Source organism: Gopherus evgoodei, unplaced genomic scaffold (assembly GCF_007399415.2).
Source record: "Gopherus evgoodei ecotype Sinaloan lineage unplaced genomic scaffold, rGopEvg1_v1.p scaffold_48_arrow_ctg1, whole genome shotgun sequence".
Taxonomy (NCBI): Eukaryota; Metazoa; Chordata; order Testudines; family Testudinidae; genus Gopherus; species Gopherus evgoodei.
The window spans coordinates 1445320-1462466 of NW_022060069.1; the positions used below are offsets into that span (position 1 = coordinate 1445320).

General features: G+C 67.7%; 1 protein-coding gene across 2 annotated transcripts; it reads right to left on the reverse strand.

Annotated features, from left to right (window-relative positions):
• Positions 1-3928: 3928 nt before the first annotated feature.
• Positions 3929-16571, reverse strand: NUMBL (NUMB like endocytic adaptor protein). 2 transcript variants are annotated; one of them, XM_030546714.1, is made up of 9 exons: positions 16519-16571; positions 10488-10630; positions 9842-9916; positions 9495-9569; positions 9151-9291; positions 8166-8370; positions 7060-7347; positions 6390-6542; positions 3929-6052 (listed from the first exon to the last, which is right to left on the reverse strand). In XM_030546714.1, the coding sequence occupies exons 2-9, from the start codon at positions 10611-10613 to the stop codon at positions 5388-5390; spliced, it is 1728 nt and encodes a 575-aa protein (XP_030402574.1). In that variant the 5' UTR covers positions 10614-10630; positions 16519-16571; the 3' UTR covers positions 3929-5387. The 2 variants fall into 2 exon arrangements, with proteins under 2 accessions (XP_030402574.1, XP_030402575.1); XM_030546715.1 differs by lacking the exon at positions 16519-16571 and having other exon boundaries at positions 10445-10580.
• Between the last annotated feature and the right edge of the window lie 576 nt (positions 16572-17147).

The following is a 17147-nucleotide window of genomic DNA, read 5'->3' on the forward strand; positions in this document are numbered from 1 at the left end:
AGTCAGTGGAACAGGTGGGAAATGACCGCTGATCTCCTGGGTCCCCCCCGCCGGCCCCTCTCTCCCCTCACAGCACTGCCCCTGTGATACATGGTGGGGCTGCCCATGGCTGTTAAACAGCTGCCTTGCCCCCCTCGCCCCCAAGAGGCACGTCTCCTTTAAGAGCCGGTGAGCATCTCTGGCTGCTGGTTACCTTAGCAACCACAAGTGATCCATTTCCTTATTCGAGATAAGGCAAATATATATATATCGCTATCTGTCTCCCCTCCCCCGCTGCAGGCGACGCAGTTCAGGGGGATGATGGGAAATCGGCGACTGGGGGTGGGGGGCAGGCGTCTCCAGTGCACTGGTTTGCACCCACCGGTGACCCTGCAGTGGGAGGAGGGGCTGGGTGACAGAGCCCTCATGGGGCACTGCCCTGCTGCCCTGCCCATATCCCACTGCTGACACCAACGGCACCCCCTGCTGAGCAGGGCGGGCACCTGGGGCCCAGCAGGGCAGCTCCTGGCTGCAGGGAAGTCAGTGAGGTGGAGGCTGGGCGAGCGCAGGGTGTTAACATGTTTGTTTCCTCTGTAGCCCAGCCCGGTCCAGGAAGCCCCCAGGGATCCCAGCCAAAGAGTAGGAACTTGCTTGTATGCTGAGAAAAATCCCTCAGATGGCAGGGACAGACAGTGCCCCCGGGGGCGCCGGTCGCACCCAACGGCTGGCTTCTGTGCAATGAGTTCGGTCAGGCCTCAGCCCAGGCCCCAGCCCAGCCGGCAGGAATCGCCCCACGTGCTCCCCATGTCTGGCAGGGGTGGGAGCTGGAACTGGATGCCCCGGGGGGCAATGAAATTTCTGGGGGGCAGTGCCAAGGCTCCCTGGCAAAGGTTGGGGGAGGTGGAGTTGCTCTGCAGCTGCCAGGACTGTACCCCTGCGGGGGGTGGATTTGACACCAGTTGGGCTCCTTCTATTGCCCAGTGACCCTCTGGATTTCAGGGCATTGGAGCCCAGGGCTGGGCTAGCAGGGGCTGCGGGTTGGGAGTGAGGGGCACCGGCAGGGCTGGGCTGGCAGGGGCTGCGGGTTGGGAGTGAGGGGCACCGGCCGAGCTGTGGGGCCAGGGCTGGGCTGGCAGGGACTGCGGGTTGGGAGTGAGGGGCACCGTCAGGGCTGAGTGGGGCCAGGGCTGGGCTAGCAGGGGCTGCGGGTTGGGAGTGAAGGGCACCGGCAGGGCTGAGTGGGGCAGGGCTGGGCTAGCAGGGGCTGCGGGTCGGGAGTGAGGGGCACCGGCAGAGCTGTGGGGCCAGGGCTGGGCTAGCAGGGGCTGCGGGTCGGGAGTGAGGGGCACCGGCAGAGCTGTGGGGCCAGGGCTGGGCTAGCAGGGGCTGCGAGTCGCGAGTGAGGGGCACCGGCAGAGCTGTGGGGCCAGGGCTGGGCTAGCAGGGGCTGCGAGTCGCGAGTGAGGGGCACCGGCAGAGCTGGGGAGCCCAGGCCTGGTGTGGGGTGCATTGTGGAGGTGGTGGTGGAAGTGGAGCCGTGTCCATGTCAGGGACCAGGCTGTGGGGGGCGGGGGGGGGGAGTGGGCTGTTTCCTGTTGCTGGAGGGGAACGAGATGCTGCAGCTGCATCCCCACCAGCACCCCAGGGACCCATCCACAGCTTCCTGGAGTCCCCCCTTCTCCCAACACAGACCCCCACCTCCTGCCCCAGTGAGACAGGCCAGCCCCCTTCCGTTCCCCACATCCGTCTCTGTCCTCCACCTCCGCCCCCTGACCTCCACCCACCTTTCCCCTCTAGGGGGTGCTGGGGGGCCCAGAGCAGGGGCTGGCTGGATCGGGGGGCAGGGAATGGGGCACAGGGCTGTGCCCCCTAGGGAGCGCTGGGGGGGCAGGGGGTGTCTGGGTCAGGGTGGTAGGTAATGGGGCACAGGACCATGTCCCCTAGGGAGCACTGGGGGGGCAGGGGCTGGCTGGGTCAGGGGGTAGGTAATGGGGCACAGGACCATGTCCCCTAGGGAGCACTGGGGGGGCAGGGGCTGGCTGGGTCAGGGGGCAGGGAATGGGGCACAGGACCGTGTCCCCTAGGGAGCGCTGGGGGGGCAGGAAGTGTCTGGGTCGGGGTGGTAGGGAATGGGGCACAGGGTCTTTCTGCCCAGGATGTACCAGGGGGTGCAGGGCAGGGGCTGACTTGGGGATGCAGGGTATTGGGGGATCCCCCCATCTGCCCCCTTTCTCTAACACCCCGTCTCTCCTGGACTGTGGCTTCCACGGACACTTCTGGGCAGGGCCAGGCCCCCGCGTGGGGTCCCAAAGCACTCGCTGGGGGGCAGTTACCATAGCAACAGTCCCACGCCCCCGGGTGGGCCATGCCAGGGGGTGATGCAGCCCTGAGTTCCTGAGCCCACAGGGGCCGTGTGCGGTGCCAAGGCAGCCTGGCCTGTGCCCACGTGGCACCACCCGTGTCCCATGAGCTACATGGTGCCAGGTGTGGCACGTGGCTACAGGCTGCCTGGGGCCGGCAGGGTGGCACCTCCGTGGTAGGCACAGCCCCTGCCACATGCAGTGTAGGGGAACCCCCATGGGGGTGCCCAGAGACCCGGGGGACCCCCAGCCCAGCTCCCACCCCTGCAGCACCTGCCCGGTGGGTCCTGCAGCCAGGGCGCTGGCACTGCCCCATGGTACCCCAGCCCCACTGCTGAGTGCTCTCCCGGCCTGCCCCATGGTGCCTACCGCAGCCGCTGGTCCAGGAGCCGGGACCCCCAGGGCTCCGTGGGGCAGCCGGAGATTCGGGCGAGGGGGCAGGAGGAGTGGGGGTGCTGGCTGGGGGGTCCCAGGAGAGGGGTGACCTGGGGGATGCCGATGGAGGAGGTGGGCAGGTGTGAGGGAGTCTTGGGCGAGGTGCCCACCTCCTCCCCCCAGGGCTGTTTTGGCTGCGAGCGGCGGTGCCCTCGCTGGCTGGCGTCTCAGGAGGGCGTCTGCCAGGCCTGCTCCAGCAGACCAGGCCTGGGCCCCAGGTGGGCTGCAGGGCCTGGCCAGGTGCGGGCACCATGGGGAGATCTCTAGGGCTGAGACCCAGCAGCAGCATCACACCCGGTGTCCCCTAGAGGAAAGGCCCCAGGCCCAAGCCAGCCAGTCCCTGCCCTGGGGCTGGCGCCCGCTCAACAGGACAGGCCCTGTGTCCAGCCCCCCCAGGTGAATGTGAGGTGCTGGAGGGGGGCAATGCCCCTTATGAGCTGGGGGAGGGGCAGGTGGCTCCAGTCCTGTCCTGCCCCATCTCCCCCCAGTGCCGCCCTAAAGGAGCAGCCCAGTGTGGGCTTGCCCCTCCATTTGGGGCATCCGCAGGGTAGGGGGGGAAGAGGTTGTGTATTGGGATGGGTCTGGTTATAGGGGGCCCCTGTGCCTGGCGCTGAGAAGCTGCCATATCGGATGGGGCACACGGACTGGTTATATGGCACCAGCTTGCCCAATACTGAGATGCAGCCAACTCGGGGGTGGCGTGCAGGGGCTAGTTATAGGGGGGCCCTGTGCCTGGCGCTGAGATGCAGCCACCTCTGGGGTGGGGCGTGGGGGTGTTTAACAATCCCCAGGCAATGCCCCACTACCGCAGTCTAGGACAAGAAGTGAAGGAGCCCCCCCCACCCCAGCCCCTGGGAGGGGGATGTTGGAAGGGAGCAGCAGCCTTGGAATTGGGCCAGGTGGGGGGGGCAGGGCAATCCAGCCGCAGCGCCCCTATTGCCCCCCCCAGGGGCTGACACACCTGACAGGCCCCCGATCCGCTGCAGGGCCCCCGCCTGGGCACAGGCTCCAGCCGTAGGCGAGGATTGCTTTATTGGCAGTTATTTCTAGCATACAAACCGGGCATGGGGGGGGGGAGGAGGCTATTTTAGATACAAAACTTTTTTTGGAAATAAAGATAGAAAATCTCCCCCTCCCCAACCCGGGCTGGCGTCGCCTCCTGCTGGTTGGCACAGGGCACGGACCAGCCCCTCCCTGCCCCCTAGCACCTGCCCCAGGGCTCTGTGCAGCTACAACGTGGCACGGCCCGCCTGCCCCAGGGCATCACCCTCCTGTCCTGCGGCCAGGGGGCCTCCTGCATCCACTGAGCTGGGCCCTGTGGCATTGCCCCCGCAGGCCCCCCCACAGCCCATGAAGCACCTCCAGGCAGTGCCCACGTGGGGGGCGAATCCAGGCCGTGCTGCTCAGGCCCAATGGGGCAGATCAGAGGTCTCAGGTGGCCCCCTGCAGAGGTCCAGCCCTGCCCCCAGCCCCACACAGCCTGGGGGAGGGGTGTCTGGTCACCCCACTCCAATCCCCCCCCCCAGTTCCCACAGCATCCCCCCTACATCAGCCCAGCAGGGGGGGACAAGCTGCTACATAAATCACCCCCAAAAACGGGCTTTGATGTGAGCCAGGATGAGGGCAGGTGTGGAAACTGAGGCATGTTGAGTCTGTCTGTCCATCCATCCATCCCACCCGGGCCTGAGCCCCTCTCCCATCTTCACCAGGATCCACCCCCCCGGCCACCCCCGTCCCCAAACTAAAATCAAAGATAATAAATTAAGAGCCAGGGACAACCCCCACCCCCCACGCTTGGCCAAGGGCCCCTAAACCCCCCGCGGCCAGGCCAAGCCAGGAGTCTGAGCAGGAAAAGCGCCAGCTCTGGGTGTTTTTTCCCATGGAGGGGAAGTTCCCCCCGGAAGATTTAGGGTTAGCATCACTCCTCCCCCCAGACTCCCCATCTGGGCCATGCTGAGTGACTGGGGGGGGGTCACAGCACCCCCCAGCAGGTGGCGCTGGTGCACCGTGACACCCCCCCACTACAGGGTGAAAAGGCCAGAACCAGTCCCCCCCCACCCAGCAGCTCCCTGCAGGGGAGCAATCCCAGCCTCAGACCCCCACTTTTCCCTCTGCTCAGACCCCCATAAGCTGCCCCCAACCCCCCAGGCACGGGGCTGCTGGGCCTCATCCCCACAGGCCTGACCATTAGACTGGGTGGGGGGGGGTTAGCCCTGATCCCCCCTGGATCTGGGGGGGTGCCCCCATCCAGGCCCCCCAAACGTCCAGCCCAGGGCAACCCCTTGCAGCCAGCCAGGGACCCATTAGCCATTTCATCAGCGGAGGGGGGGAGGTTTCTCACCCCCACATTCCCCTGCAGTTCAACAGACCCAGCCCCACTTCCAGTGCCCGGGACACTCGCTCAGCCTCTCATCGGCAAAGCCCCCAAAGCTGATGCTGGGGGGGTGGGCAGCAGCCCTGGGGGGCCCTCCCCAGCCTGCCCCCCATTTGGCAAGGAGGTGACCTACGTTCCACTGGGGTTGGGGGGTCTCTGTACATCCCCCACCTCTACCTGGCCCCACAGTTGGTTCCGTAGTGGGGGGCTCAAGGACCCCCGGTCACTCCCCCCACAGCTCACAGCTCGATCTCAAACGTTTTCTGCAGGTCTCCGACGAAGGGGTTGGCTGGGTCGGCCCCCCCGGGGGGCTTGGCCCCCAACGCCGCCCACTGAGCCTCAAACGGGTCCGGCTTGGGCCCGGGGCGGGCGGTGGGGGGCGGAGGGGCCATGGCCCCTGGCTGGCCTGACCCCGGGGGCCAGGGGGTAGTGCTGACGGACTTGGGTCGGACCTGGGGGGGAGGGGGCAGCACGGGGCCCAGCAGAGTAGGGGGGAAGGGGCTGGCCTTGCCCCCCAAGTTCGAGGGCGGCAGCTGGGCGGCGGAGCAGAAGACGTTGGCCACCATCTGGGAGGGCGTGATGCCCACCACGGGGACGCTGGGTGCCGCGAAGGGCCCGGCTGGCGGGTAGGCCCCCACGGGCACGTAGGCCGGCTGCATGTGGGGTGGCAGGAACATGCCCACGGGGGCGGGCGTGGCGTCGTAGCTCACGGGGTAGGGGGGCAGCGTGGCGGGCAGGGCCGCGGGCACGGCTGCTGCGGGCGGGGCCACCTGCTGCGCCTTGGCCGTCTGGGCCACCTCCTCCAGCCAGCGCTCGGCCTCCGACGGGGTCCGCTTGTGTCCAGGCTGGAACGGGGGGGCCTGCGAAGGGGCCCCCGCCCCGGGCTCGCCCCAGGCCGCTGGCCCTGTGAGCAAGGAGAAAAACCATGTCAGGAGCGAGCCACTGCCATGGGTAACGCCAGGGCAGGGTGCGGAGGGCTGGCTACCTATGGAGCCCGTGCCTAGCACGAAGATGTGGCTGCCTCTGGGGTGGAGCACACGGGCTGGTACCCAGGGACCTCTTGCCCAGAGCAGAGATCGGCTTTCTCTGGGGTGGGGGGCACCTTGTCCCTGTGCCCTTGGCAACGTGTGGATACAGGGCGTGCCCGGGGCTGATCCCCAGGAGAGGGGCCTGGCATCATTGGGGGTGACCCCCCTGGGGGTCACATGGTGTACCCGGGGGCCCTGGCATGGGGCCTGTACCTTGGGGGAGCCCCGCAGGAGGGGAGGCGGTGCCATTGGCGGCCGTGGGGCTGAAGGGGTCGGCGGGCGGGCGGGCGAAGGAGGCGTCGATCTGGCTGCAGAGGGCGCTGATCCCGTCGCTGTCACCGGTCGGGGTCGACTCCAGCTCTGGCACTGGGGGGGGAGTAGAGTTGGGGGGGCAACTTGGACTGAACACCCCTGGTTCCAGTGTGGCCCCCGGTAATATGCCCCCCCCCATCTCTTAAGGGGCCGGAATCCAAGATACCACCCCTAGGGTCCAGCTGCCCCACGCCCGGCTCCCATGGCACCTGCTGCCCTGCACACCCAGTTCCCCATGCCCCTGCCCCCCCCAGCCCCAGCTGCTACCTGTGCCCGGCTCACCCACACCGCTGCCCCCCTTGCCCGGCTCCCCTGCCCCCCAGCCCTGGCGGCCCCACACCCGGCTCCCCTGCCCCCCAGCCCTGGCGGCCCCACACCCGGCTCCACTGCCCCCCAGCCCTGACGGCCCCACGCCCGGCTCCCCTGCCCCCCAGCCCTGGCGGCCCCACGCCCGGCTCCCCTGCCCTCCAGCCCTGGCGGCCCCACGCCCAGCTCCCCTGCCCCCCAGCCCTGGCGGCCCCACGCCCGGCTCCCCTGCCCCCCAGCCCTGGCGGCCCCACGCCCGGCTCACCGGCGCCCCTGGCCTGGAAGTCGCCCCTGCGCTGCAGGGTGGAGGGCAGGTCGCTGAGCCGCAGCGAGAGCTGGCGTTTGAAGGGCGAGTTCTTCTGGCTGAGAGCGGGGAAGCCGCGGAAGGAGCCCTGGCGCACCAGCTGCTCCAGGGGCGCGTGGCGGCGCGGGATGGCGTGTTGGGGGCCCCCCTCCCCCTTCTCTGCCGGCGACGTGGCCCCCTGCGGCGGGGAGACGCTGCCCGGCTGGGCAGGGCCGGGGGGCGCCGAGGGGGCGGCGGCTGGGGTGGCCTCTGCTGGTAGAGGGAGTCGGGGTGAGACCCCCCGTAGTTCCCCTCGCTGCCCCCCCAGGACAGCCCCCTCCCCCGGCACCTGCCCCCCCAGCCCTCAGCCCCTCCCCCAGGACAACCCCCTCCCCTGGCACCTGCCCCCCTGTACCCTCAGCCCTTCCCTCGGCACCTGCCCCCACAGCACCCTCAGCCCCTCCCCCCAGGACAGCCCCCTCCCCTGGCACCTGCTCCCCAAGCGCCCTCAGCCTCTCCCCCCAGGACAGCCCCCTCCCCCGGCACTTGCCCCCCTGCGCCCTCAGCCCCCAGGAACCTCAATCCCTCCCTCAACACATTCAAGCCCCCCCCACCTCAGACCAAGTGTGGCCCCCTCCCAGCATGCACAGGGGGGGCTGAACAGGGGATGAGAGTATGGGGGGGTGGAGCTGGGCAGGAGCTGAGGGCATTGGGAGGTGGGGTGACATGGGGGGGCAGGAACCCAAAGGGGTGGGGGGGTGGAGCTGGGCAGGAGCGGGGGCAGAGATGGTCAGAAGCTGAGGCTATTGGGGGGTGGGTACCCAGGGGGTGGGGAGGGTGGAGTTGGGCAGGGGGGGCAGAGACGGTCAGGAGCTGAGGGTATTGGGGCTGGGGGGGACACCAGGGGTTCCCAGAGGGGAGGGGGCGGAGACGGTCAGGAGCTGAGGGTATTGGGGGTGGGGGGGACACCAGGGGTACCCAGAGGGGTGGGGGGGCGGAGACAGTCAGGAGCTGAGGGTATTGGGGTGTGGGGGGGACACGGGGGGGCGGCTGGAGCTGGGCACTGGCTCGGGGTGCCCCTCTCTCACCCTTTCTCCTGTCCTGGATCTGGCGCAGCACGAGCTGGCGCTGGGCGGGCTGGCTGGCGGCCGGGGCGCGGAAGGAGCCCTCGCGGGCAAAGCTGGTGCGGTTGGCGTCGAAGGAGGCCGTCACCCCACACTCCTTCTCCCGCTTCTGCTTGCGCTCCAGGCAGGCCGCGAAGGCGCAGCCCACGGCGTGGCTCAGACGCTCGCCCTGCGGGCGGGGGGCAGAGCTGGGTCAGGGGGTGCCGAGCAGCCCTCGCAGGGACTGCACGCACGGGGAGCCGGCTGGGTGAGTGCACGGGTGGGTGCAGGAGACCCAGCGAGCGCAGGGGTGCAGACAGGCTGCCTGTGCAAGGACTGTGCGTGTGAGCACCGGCGTGCAAGTGAGCGGGCAGATGAGGCGGGCATGTCAGGGGCATCCCGCAGGCCAGGTAGAAGGGGCAGGCGTGCCAGCTGCAGTACATGGGCAAGGTGGGCGTGCGAAGCATCAGCACGTTGGTGGGGTGGGTGTGCCAGGGGCAGCACATGGGCGAGGGTACGAGGCATGTGAGGTGCAGCGGCCGGCCAGGCGTGCTAGGTGCAGCATGCAGGTGGGGCGGGCGAGGGTGCGAGGTGTGCCAGGTGCAGCGGGCAGGTGAGGTGGGCGAGGGTGCGAGGTGTGCGGGGTGTGCAGCATGCTGGCAAGGCGGGCAGGGCATGCTAGGTTCAGTACGTGGGAGGGCGAGGCGGGCAGGCTGGCCAGGTTCAGCACGCGGGCGCGGGTGCGAAGCAGGCAAGGTGCAGTGTGTGTGCAAGGCGTGCAGGGCGTGGCAGGTTCAGCACACGTGAGTGGCGTGCGGGCGAGGCGTGCAGGCGTGCCAGGTTCAGCACGCGGGCGTGGGTGCGAAGCAGGCAAGGTGAAGTGTGTGTGCAACGCGTGCAGGGCGTGGCAGGTTCAGCGCACGTGCGAGGCGTGCGGGCGAGGCAGGCACACACCCGGGGGGCCACGCACCGAGTCCTTCAGGGCCAGGAAGCAGTGGCAGATCCAGCGGCGGGTGGTGCCGTCGCGGCAGATGTAGGAAAAGGCCTTGTCGAAGTTGCGGTCGGGGGCGCAGAACGAAACCTTCTCAATGGTCTGGTCCACGATGAGATCCTGGGGGGCAGAGGGGGGGCATAAGATGGGGGCAGTACATTCCCCCCGCCTCAGCCCAAGGGGACACTCTGCATGTCCGAAGGGGCTCCCTGAGTCTATGTGGGGTGGGGGGATGGCAGGACCCCCCGGCTCCCCACTGCCCCATAACCCCCACCAGCCGTGCCCCCCACAATCCCCAGTCCCTCCCCCCGCGCCCCCCCTACCTTTGTTTTCTCGTCGACGACCCGCAGCCCGTCGGCCGACACCCACAGAACCGACTTCACCGGCTTGCGCCCGCTCTGCAATTGGGGGGGGTGTCAGTGGGGGACACTAGAACCCCCCCCAGCCCATCCCTCACTCCTGAGCCCTCTGCCCCACGGCTGGGGGGAACCAGTTCAGAGACTATAGAAATCTCTCAGCCCCCCGGGGCTAGCGGGGAGGTACCAGGGGGATGATGGGTGGCTGGGGGGTGCTGGGGAACTCGGGGTGAGGTGCTGGGGGTCCCCAGTGGGAGGCACCAGGGGCATCTGGCTCAGATCTGCCCCCCTCCCACCGTGCCAGCTGCACTTACTGTTTTCAGCTTCTTCACGGCCTCTTCGCACACGTGCATCCCCCGTGACTCCTCCACCTCCACGTGGCCCAGGTACTGCGGGGGGCAGAGGTCAGAGCCAGGCCACCCCCAGGCAAGATCCCATTGCCCCACTACTCACCATGCCCAGCGCCCACCCCTGGTGCAGGACTCCTGGGTTCCCCGCACGGAGGGGTAGGAGCTGAGCAGGCCTGTGTGTGAGGGATGAGGATGTGCAAATCCTGGGCACACGTGTGCATCACAGAGAAGTTACTGCAAACATGGGCGTGCAAGCCAAGTGTGCAACCCCCAGCCCAAGTGTCCCCCCTGACCCACATGTGCGAGGCAAGCGTGCACACCCTGGCCTTTGAGAGCAGAATGAGTAACCCCCTGGCCCGAGTGTGCCCCAACTCACATGTGCAAAGCGTGCAACCCTGCAGCCTGTGTGAGCCGAGTGTGTAAACCCCTGGCCCAAGCGTGCCCATGGACCTGTGTGCACCCCGTTGGGCCAAGCCTGTGCATGGCACTGGGCACGTGTGTGTAAGATGCTAGTGCACAGGTGTGCAAGCGGAGGGTGTGCCAGACATGCCAGTTCGTGGGACTCACCCACTCTCGTGCCAACGTGCGTGAGCCCACCCGTCTGACTCACCCGCACGGGAAAGCTGCACTTGCCCCGGCGCACGGCCTCCTCATCTGCCTGCCACTGGTGGGGCCGGCTGGCCTCGGGCACGTAGGCCGGCTTCTTCCGCCGCAGGCTTTGCCGCAGCTTGTTCATCGCGCCGCCGGCGGGGCCTGGGGGGACACGGGTGTGAGCTCCAGGCCCCTCCGCAAACATGCCCAGGGCCAGGACGCCTGGGTTCTCTCCCGGCTCTGGGAGGGGAGTGGTGTCTAGTGGTTAGAGCAGGGGGGCTGGGAGCCAGGACTCCTGGGTTCTCTCCCGGCTCTGGGAGGGGAGTGGAGGCTGGTGGTTAGAGCCGGGGGGGAGCTGGGAGCCAGGACTCCTGGGTTCTCTCCCCAGCTCTGGGAGGGGAGTGCAGGCTGGTGGTTAGAGCCAGGGGGGAGCTGGGAGCCAGGACTCCTGGGTTCTCTCCCCAGCTCCGGGAGGGGAGTGGGGGCTGGTGGTTAGAGCAGGGGGGCTGGGAGCTGGGACTGCACCCAGGAGCTCCCTGTCTGGACACAAGGACCATTCTCGGGGGTAGGGGGCAGGGGTGTCTCTGTCCAGCCAGCCTTAGTCCATGGCTGCTCTGGGGAAGGTGCACCCCATCTCCTTGATCTGCTCCCAGTTCACACAAGCTGCCTCTTCACCCTTGGGAGACACTCACCCCCTCCTTGCCCTAGCCAGGCTCCCCCCACTCGTCAGACAGCCCCCGGTGCCCCGAAACAGCACAAGGTTCAGTGTGTGCCCGAGACACCAACTGCACGAGGGGGCGGGGGGGAACAGACCCCCCCCATATGGGGTGGGGGGGCTGTGGGACCCTGGGACACAGAGGGCATCTGCTGTGAGCCCCCTGTGCCGAGCTGGCCTGTGCCCCACGCAATGCCCCCCAGCTCCTAACAAGGAGCACAAAAGGGGCCTAGATGGACCCCCCCCAAAACCAGCATCAAACCAACTCTGCCCTGGAGCAGGACTGAACCCCCAAAGCAGACTGGCGGGGGTGGAGATTGGGGGGCCGTGGCTGGTAGTGGGAGATGGGCGGGCTGGGGCGGGGGGAGCTCTTTGGGGGCTGTGAGGGGTCAGGTCAGGCCTGGGGGGGGAAGGGCAGCAGCCAGGCTGTGTTGGGGAGGGTGAAGTGCTGGGGGAAGAGGCCAGGATTGTGATGGGGGGGAAGGGGCTGGGGGGAGGGGCCAGGCCAAATTGGGGCCCCAGACAACCAAGTGGCAGCCAGAACAAAAGGCTGGGGGGGGGCAGAGCCCCATGGTAACACCCCCACCCCCAAGGGAGGCAGCTGCCCCCAGTCAGCACCGGGCTCGACAGCTGGTCTCTCCCCCCACCCCCAAACACCAGCTGGAGCCGGGCAGGGAGGTCGGGCCAGGCAAACATTTGGCCAAAGGGGTTTGTTTCCTCAGCTGTTCCCCCCACCCGCTGCCCAGCCCCCACCCCCCCTGCACGCCCGATCTCCTCCCCCTCAATACCCTCCCCGAGCGTGGGGCTGGGACTCCCCAGGGGGTGTCTGGGAGCTGGGGTGTTGAGACACCCCCCCAGCAGGCTAAGGGAACGTGGGGTCTTGTCCTGGGGGAAATCAAGCGCAGGGCGAACTGGCCTGGGGGGTCTGGGCCCTGGCTCAGACAAGCCACACCAGGCTGGACAGTGTCTGGGCTGGGGGGCGGGGAACCGGGGGTGGGACGGACTGAAACTCAGCGTGAATCTAGAGAGAATCAAATTGATAACAGGCCAGCCCCCGGAGCCCCCCCAATGACAGAGCAACCGCCGGGCCCAGGGACCCCCCAATAACAGATCAGCCTCCGGAGCCTCCCCAATGACAGACCAGCCCCCAGAACCCCCCCAATGACAGACTAACCGCCGGGCCCAGAGCCCCCCCAATGACAGACCAACTGCCGGGCCCAGAGCCCCCCCAATGACAGACTGGCCTCCAGAGCCCCCCCAATGACAGACCAGCCCCTGGAGCCCCCCCAGTAACAGACCAGCCCCCAGAGCCCCCCCCAGTAACAGACCAGCCTGCCCGCCCCCTGAAGGGCTGAGCTCCCCGAGCTCAAGCCAGGTCCGGGAGGGGGATATAAATATTCCCCCCCCCTCACTGGGGCTGGCACTGCCCAGTCAGTGCCTGACTCCCAGCCTGCAGGAAGTGGGGGAGGAGCTGGGGGGTCCCGGCCCCGACTGCTCCCATGGAGCAGAGCCAAGCGGACGTCTCGCCCAGGGATCCGTGCGGCACAGCCGCTGGCGTCGTCCGCCCTCAACAGCTCCGGGGGCTGGGCCCCACTCTGGGAACACCAGAACCCCCCCATGCCAGTTGCCACTGGTGGTGGTCCCCCCCTGCCCCTCATGTACCCCAGTGCCGGGGGTGGCCTGCAGGGACCCCAGGGCAGAGCCAAGCGCGGGGACCTGCTCCGGCCTGGGACGCAGCCCTGCCTGCGGGGGCAGCTCCACGGGGCTCTGAGGGCCGGTTCCCCTCCTTGATCTGCTCCAGATGTGGCCACGCAGGGTGAGCTGGGCAGAGCTGCATTTCTGTGGGCACCTGCCAGGGCCCAAGGCAGCTTCGGCCCAAAGCTCCTGACCCACTGGGGAGGGGGGGCGTTATGCCAGTCACAGGGAAACTGAGTCATGAGATGTGGCCAATCCCATGATGACTCATTGACAGCCTGGATTAGAACCCGAGAGTCCTGACTCTCTCCCCCCACAACCAATGGACCTCACTCCCCCACCAGAGCTGGGGGAGAACCCAGGATTCCTGGCTCCCAGACATCCCCCCACTCTACCCACCAGCCCCCGCTCCCCTCCCAGAGCTGGGAGAGAACCCAGGATTCCTGGCTCCCAGACATCCCCCCACTCTACCCACCAGCCCCCGCTCCCCTCCCAGAGCTGGGAGAGAACCCAGGAGTCCTGGCTCCCAGACATCCCCCCACTCTACCCACCAGCCCCCGCTCCCCTCCCAGAGCTGGGAGAGAACCCAGGAGTCCTGGCTCCCAGCCCCCCTGCTCTAACCACTAGCCCCCACTCCCCTCCCAGAGCCAGGGGAGAACCCAGGAGTCCTGCTGTTCCCCTTTGGCTGGAGGCTCCGGCAGCAGCTGGCCTCCGACGTGGCTCGAACGGATGCTCATAATTCCAGATAGTTTCCCAACTTCCTGTTGGCTCCCGGACGGCGTCTGGGATCCCTTGAACTCGGCCAGGTCGGCCCTGGGGAACTCAGCGGCTGCCTCTACCGGGGCCGGGGAACCGTGAGCGCTTCCTGCAGGCCACCCTGCGGAGACCTCCCCACCCTGCCCCAGCAGCCCCACTGCCAACCATCTGCCCCAGGCCCTGAACTCCAGAAAAACCCCACAGCCCATCCCCCCTCGCCACCTTGGCTGGGCTCCAAGGGGGGGGCGACCCGGCAGGGAGCCAGGGATTGGCACCCCATCTGCATAGGGAAACTAAGGCACAGAGCAATCACAGCGGCCGAGTTCAGCACTGCGGAAGCAGCAGAGGATTCTGCTAGTTCACCCGGGGAGATGTCAGAGCCAGACGTCTGTACAGACGAGACAGGATGAATCGCAGCCGTCTCTGGGGCGGGGCGCGGGGACCGGTTAGCCAGGGACCCGGCACCGAGACGCAGCCGTCTCCGGGGCGCGGGGACCGGTTAGCCAGGGACCCGGCGCCGAGACGCAGCCGTCTCTGGGGGGGAGCGGGGACCGGTTAGCCAGGGACCCGGCACCGAGACGCAGCCGTCTCTGGGGCGGGGCGTGGGGACCGGTTAGCCAGGGACCCGGCGCTGAGATGCAGCCGTCTCTGGGGCGGGGCAAGGGGACCGGTTAGCCAGGGACCCGGCACCAAGAAGCAGCCGTCTCTGGGGCGGGGCAAGGGGACCAGTTAGCCAGGGACCCGGCACTGAGAAGCAGCCATCTCTGGGGCGGGGCAGTTGTTTACGCAGGGAGCTCTCCCCTGCTGTTCCAGGCGTGCCAAGGACCAAGCTCCACAATGTGTTCGGACTGTACAGAAACACGACCCTCCTAACGTTCCCTCAAAACACTTCCCAGACGTCAAACCACAATTTGAGGACTTCAGTAACTCCGACATAGGTTAGGGGTTTGTTATAGAAGTGGATGGGTGGGGTTCTGTGGCCTGCTTTGTGCAGGGGGTCAGACTAGATGATCATATTCGTCCCTTCTGACCCTAAAGTCTATGAGTCACCCCTGCTCCGCGACCAAAGAACGGAGACCTGACAACCGCTCATCCCTGAGCCCTTCATGTCCTGGGCCCCGCCGGGCCGGGGAGCGAACCCAGGAGTCCCAACGCCTGGGCCCCGCTATGCCGGGGAGTGAACCCAGGAGTCCCGACACCGGGGTCCCCCACCCACCGACCTGCCTGCCCAGAGCTGAGGGAGAGCCCCAGGCCCCAATGCCCACAGCAGCCAGCCCCTCCCCAGAGCCAGACGCAGAAACCCAGGGGCCAGGCAGCCAGGCCTTTCCCCGCAGCGGGGGAATAATTCGAACTGCAGCAGCCGAACGGTAAGTGATGCTGGGCGCAGGCCTCCCACGAGCAGCCTGGCAGACACCAGGCTGCAAAGTAAACTCCCATCGGCTCCCCTGCCCCCGGGCTCCTGAGTCACTGGGCATCCAGGGGCCGCGTGATTAAGGCAAGGGGGGGGGGTGTCTTTGATCATTGCCTGGGATATGCCATATCCTCGCGTCCCCAGCAAAATCTGTCACATCCCCAGGCCGGCTGCAGCCACCACCTGTTCCCAGGGCAAACACGCCCCAGCCTGGGAATTACAGGGCAGGAGCCAGAGATCAGAGGGGTCAGGGACGGGGGGTTTGGGTGCGACAAATACCTCCTCCTCCCCCGCCGGGGTTGGCACTCCCGCAAGAGCTCGGTCAACCCCCGACGTGGTGTCACCCCCAAGAAGTAGCTGTTTTCAGGGGAGGGAGAATTGGCCCCTTCCCCATCCACGGACAGGCCCACGCAAGCAGCTGCCCTGTGTGCCAGGCTCCCCCGGCCGTTCTGGGGTGGCCTGAGGTCCCCTGGTTTGTCCACACTCCCTGGAAACCGCCCTGGGCAGGTAACTGGCGCCAACCTCGGATGGTTCTTTGCAGCCGAAGGGGGCACCAGGGCACGGTCGTGGGGAGACCCTAAATCCGTTCCCCTGGACACCAGCTCCTCTGTCTGCACCCACCCCCCCCGACAGCATCACATCTCCCCTCCAACTCCGATCCAGACCCGGGGCCCAGCCCGCACGGCCCACGGGCAGCAAGCGCGCCAGGCGGGCCGTGCAAAGGGGCGCCCCGGGGCGACTGATCGCGCCAGTGCGGTTTGGATCGATCGCCCAGCCCGCGCCATCTGCCAGCGCTCAGCCCCCCCGCCGCCACTGCCTCTGGTCTCCAAGGCCCCGAACCACAGTCCTGCCAGATCTGCAAAACGCTAGAAAAATAAATGACATTTCTCCCCCCTGCGGCTCCCTCCTTACTGGGGGGGGGGGCGGGAGAATTTCCCTTTTCCCAGCACTGACGCCTCCCCCCAATCCAGTTCTGCAAAAATCAATCACCCTCCCCAGCCTGACCCGAGGCTCAGACCCCCCCCGTTTCCACAGGCCTAGGGAAGGAGCGACCCTAACGCCCTGGGAGGGCGGGGGGGGGGGGCACAGATCCCGCTCTCATGTATGTGGCTTTGGAGAAAATAATCGGGGGGGGGGGCAGGCCCACAGCCCAGGCTTCAGTAGTTCACTTCCCCTCTCCTCCCGGACCCGGCACCAGCGCTGGGGGGGGACCCCAGAACTCCCCCCCCCCCCCCCGCAGCATGCCGCAGACTGCAGGCTGATAACCCATCCGGTCTCCCCCCCCCCGAGAGATGCAGGAAGGGCGGGGGGGTCCCGCTCTGCCAGAGCCCCCGTGCAGCCGCCACTCGGGGAGGGGGGCCCGGGGCGGGCAGGGGTTTCGGAGCGGGGCCCCCCCTTTCCGAGACACGTTTGCGGGGGGGGCAGATGCAACGGGCACAAGGCGGGGGGGATCGGGGCTCGGGCCCCCCTTACCCGGGCGCTGGCTGGCTCCGCAGGCACCGAGCGGCCCCCCCGGCCGCCCCCGGCTCCGGCCCCGGCCCCCGGTTACTGTGTCGCACGCACGCGCCGCCGCCGCCTCCCCGGGAGCATTCCAGCCGCTGGCCACGCCCCTGCCTCATCAATATGCAAACAAGCAACGCGCTCAGCCACGCCCTCCCTTGCGCGAGGTCTCACGGCCCCGCCCCCTCCATTGACCTCCTCTTTCCCAGCGCCTCAGCTACAATCCCATTGGTTGTGGGCTCATGAATATGCAAATAGACTGTATTGATCACCCCTCCCTCCTTCCCTTCCGTTATTTACAAACTGCCTCTTCCCCCACCCGGCTCTCTTCCTATTGGCCTCTATGCTCATTAACATGCAAATAAGCCTGCACTGACCTAACCCCCTTTTTTTCTGGGCAAGAGTCTGGGCAGCCTGCTCCCATTGGCCCCCAGGCTCATGCATATGCAAATACACCTCCCATCCCTTGATAGGCACAAGGGTTGGCCCCCAGACTGGGCCCGGGGGTAAGAGGCGGGGGGGGAGGGGACCCCTTTGGAGCTTGGCCACCTTCCTCCGAACAACGAACCCCCAGGCCAGATCCATCACTGCCCCCACCCTGT

Excerpts from the sequence above, each read along its gene's own strand:
- NUMBL (XM_030546714.1), bottom strand. The coding sequence starts at position 10,613 with ATGAACAAGCTGCGGCAAAGCCTGCGGCGGAAGAAGCCGGCCTACGTG. Across the intron at positions 9,917-10,487 it reads AGTGCAGCTTTCCCGTGCGG|TACCTGGGCCACGTGGAGGT; the intron begins GTGAGTCAGACG and ends TGCCCCCCGCAG. Across the intron at positions 6,543-7,059 it reads CTTCCAGGCCAGGGGCGCCG|TGCCAGAGCTGGAGTCGACC; the intron begins GTGAGCCGGGCG and ends CTCCCCCCCCAG.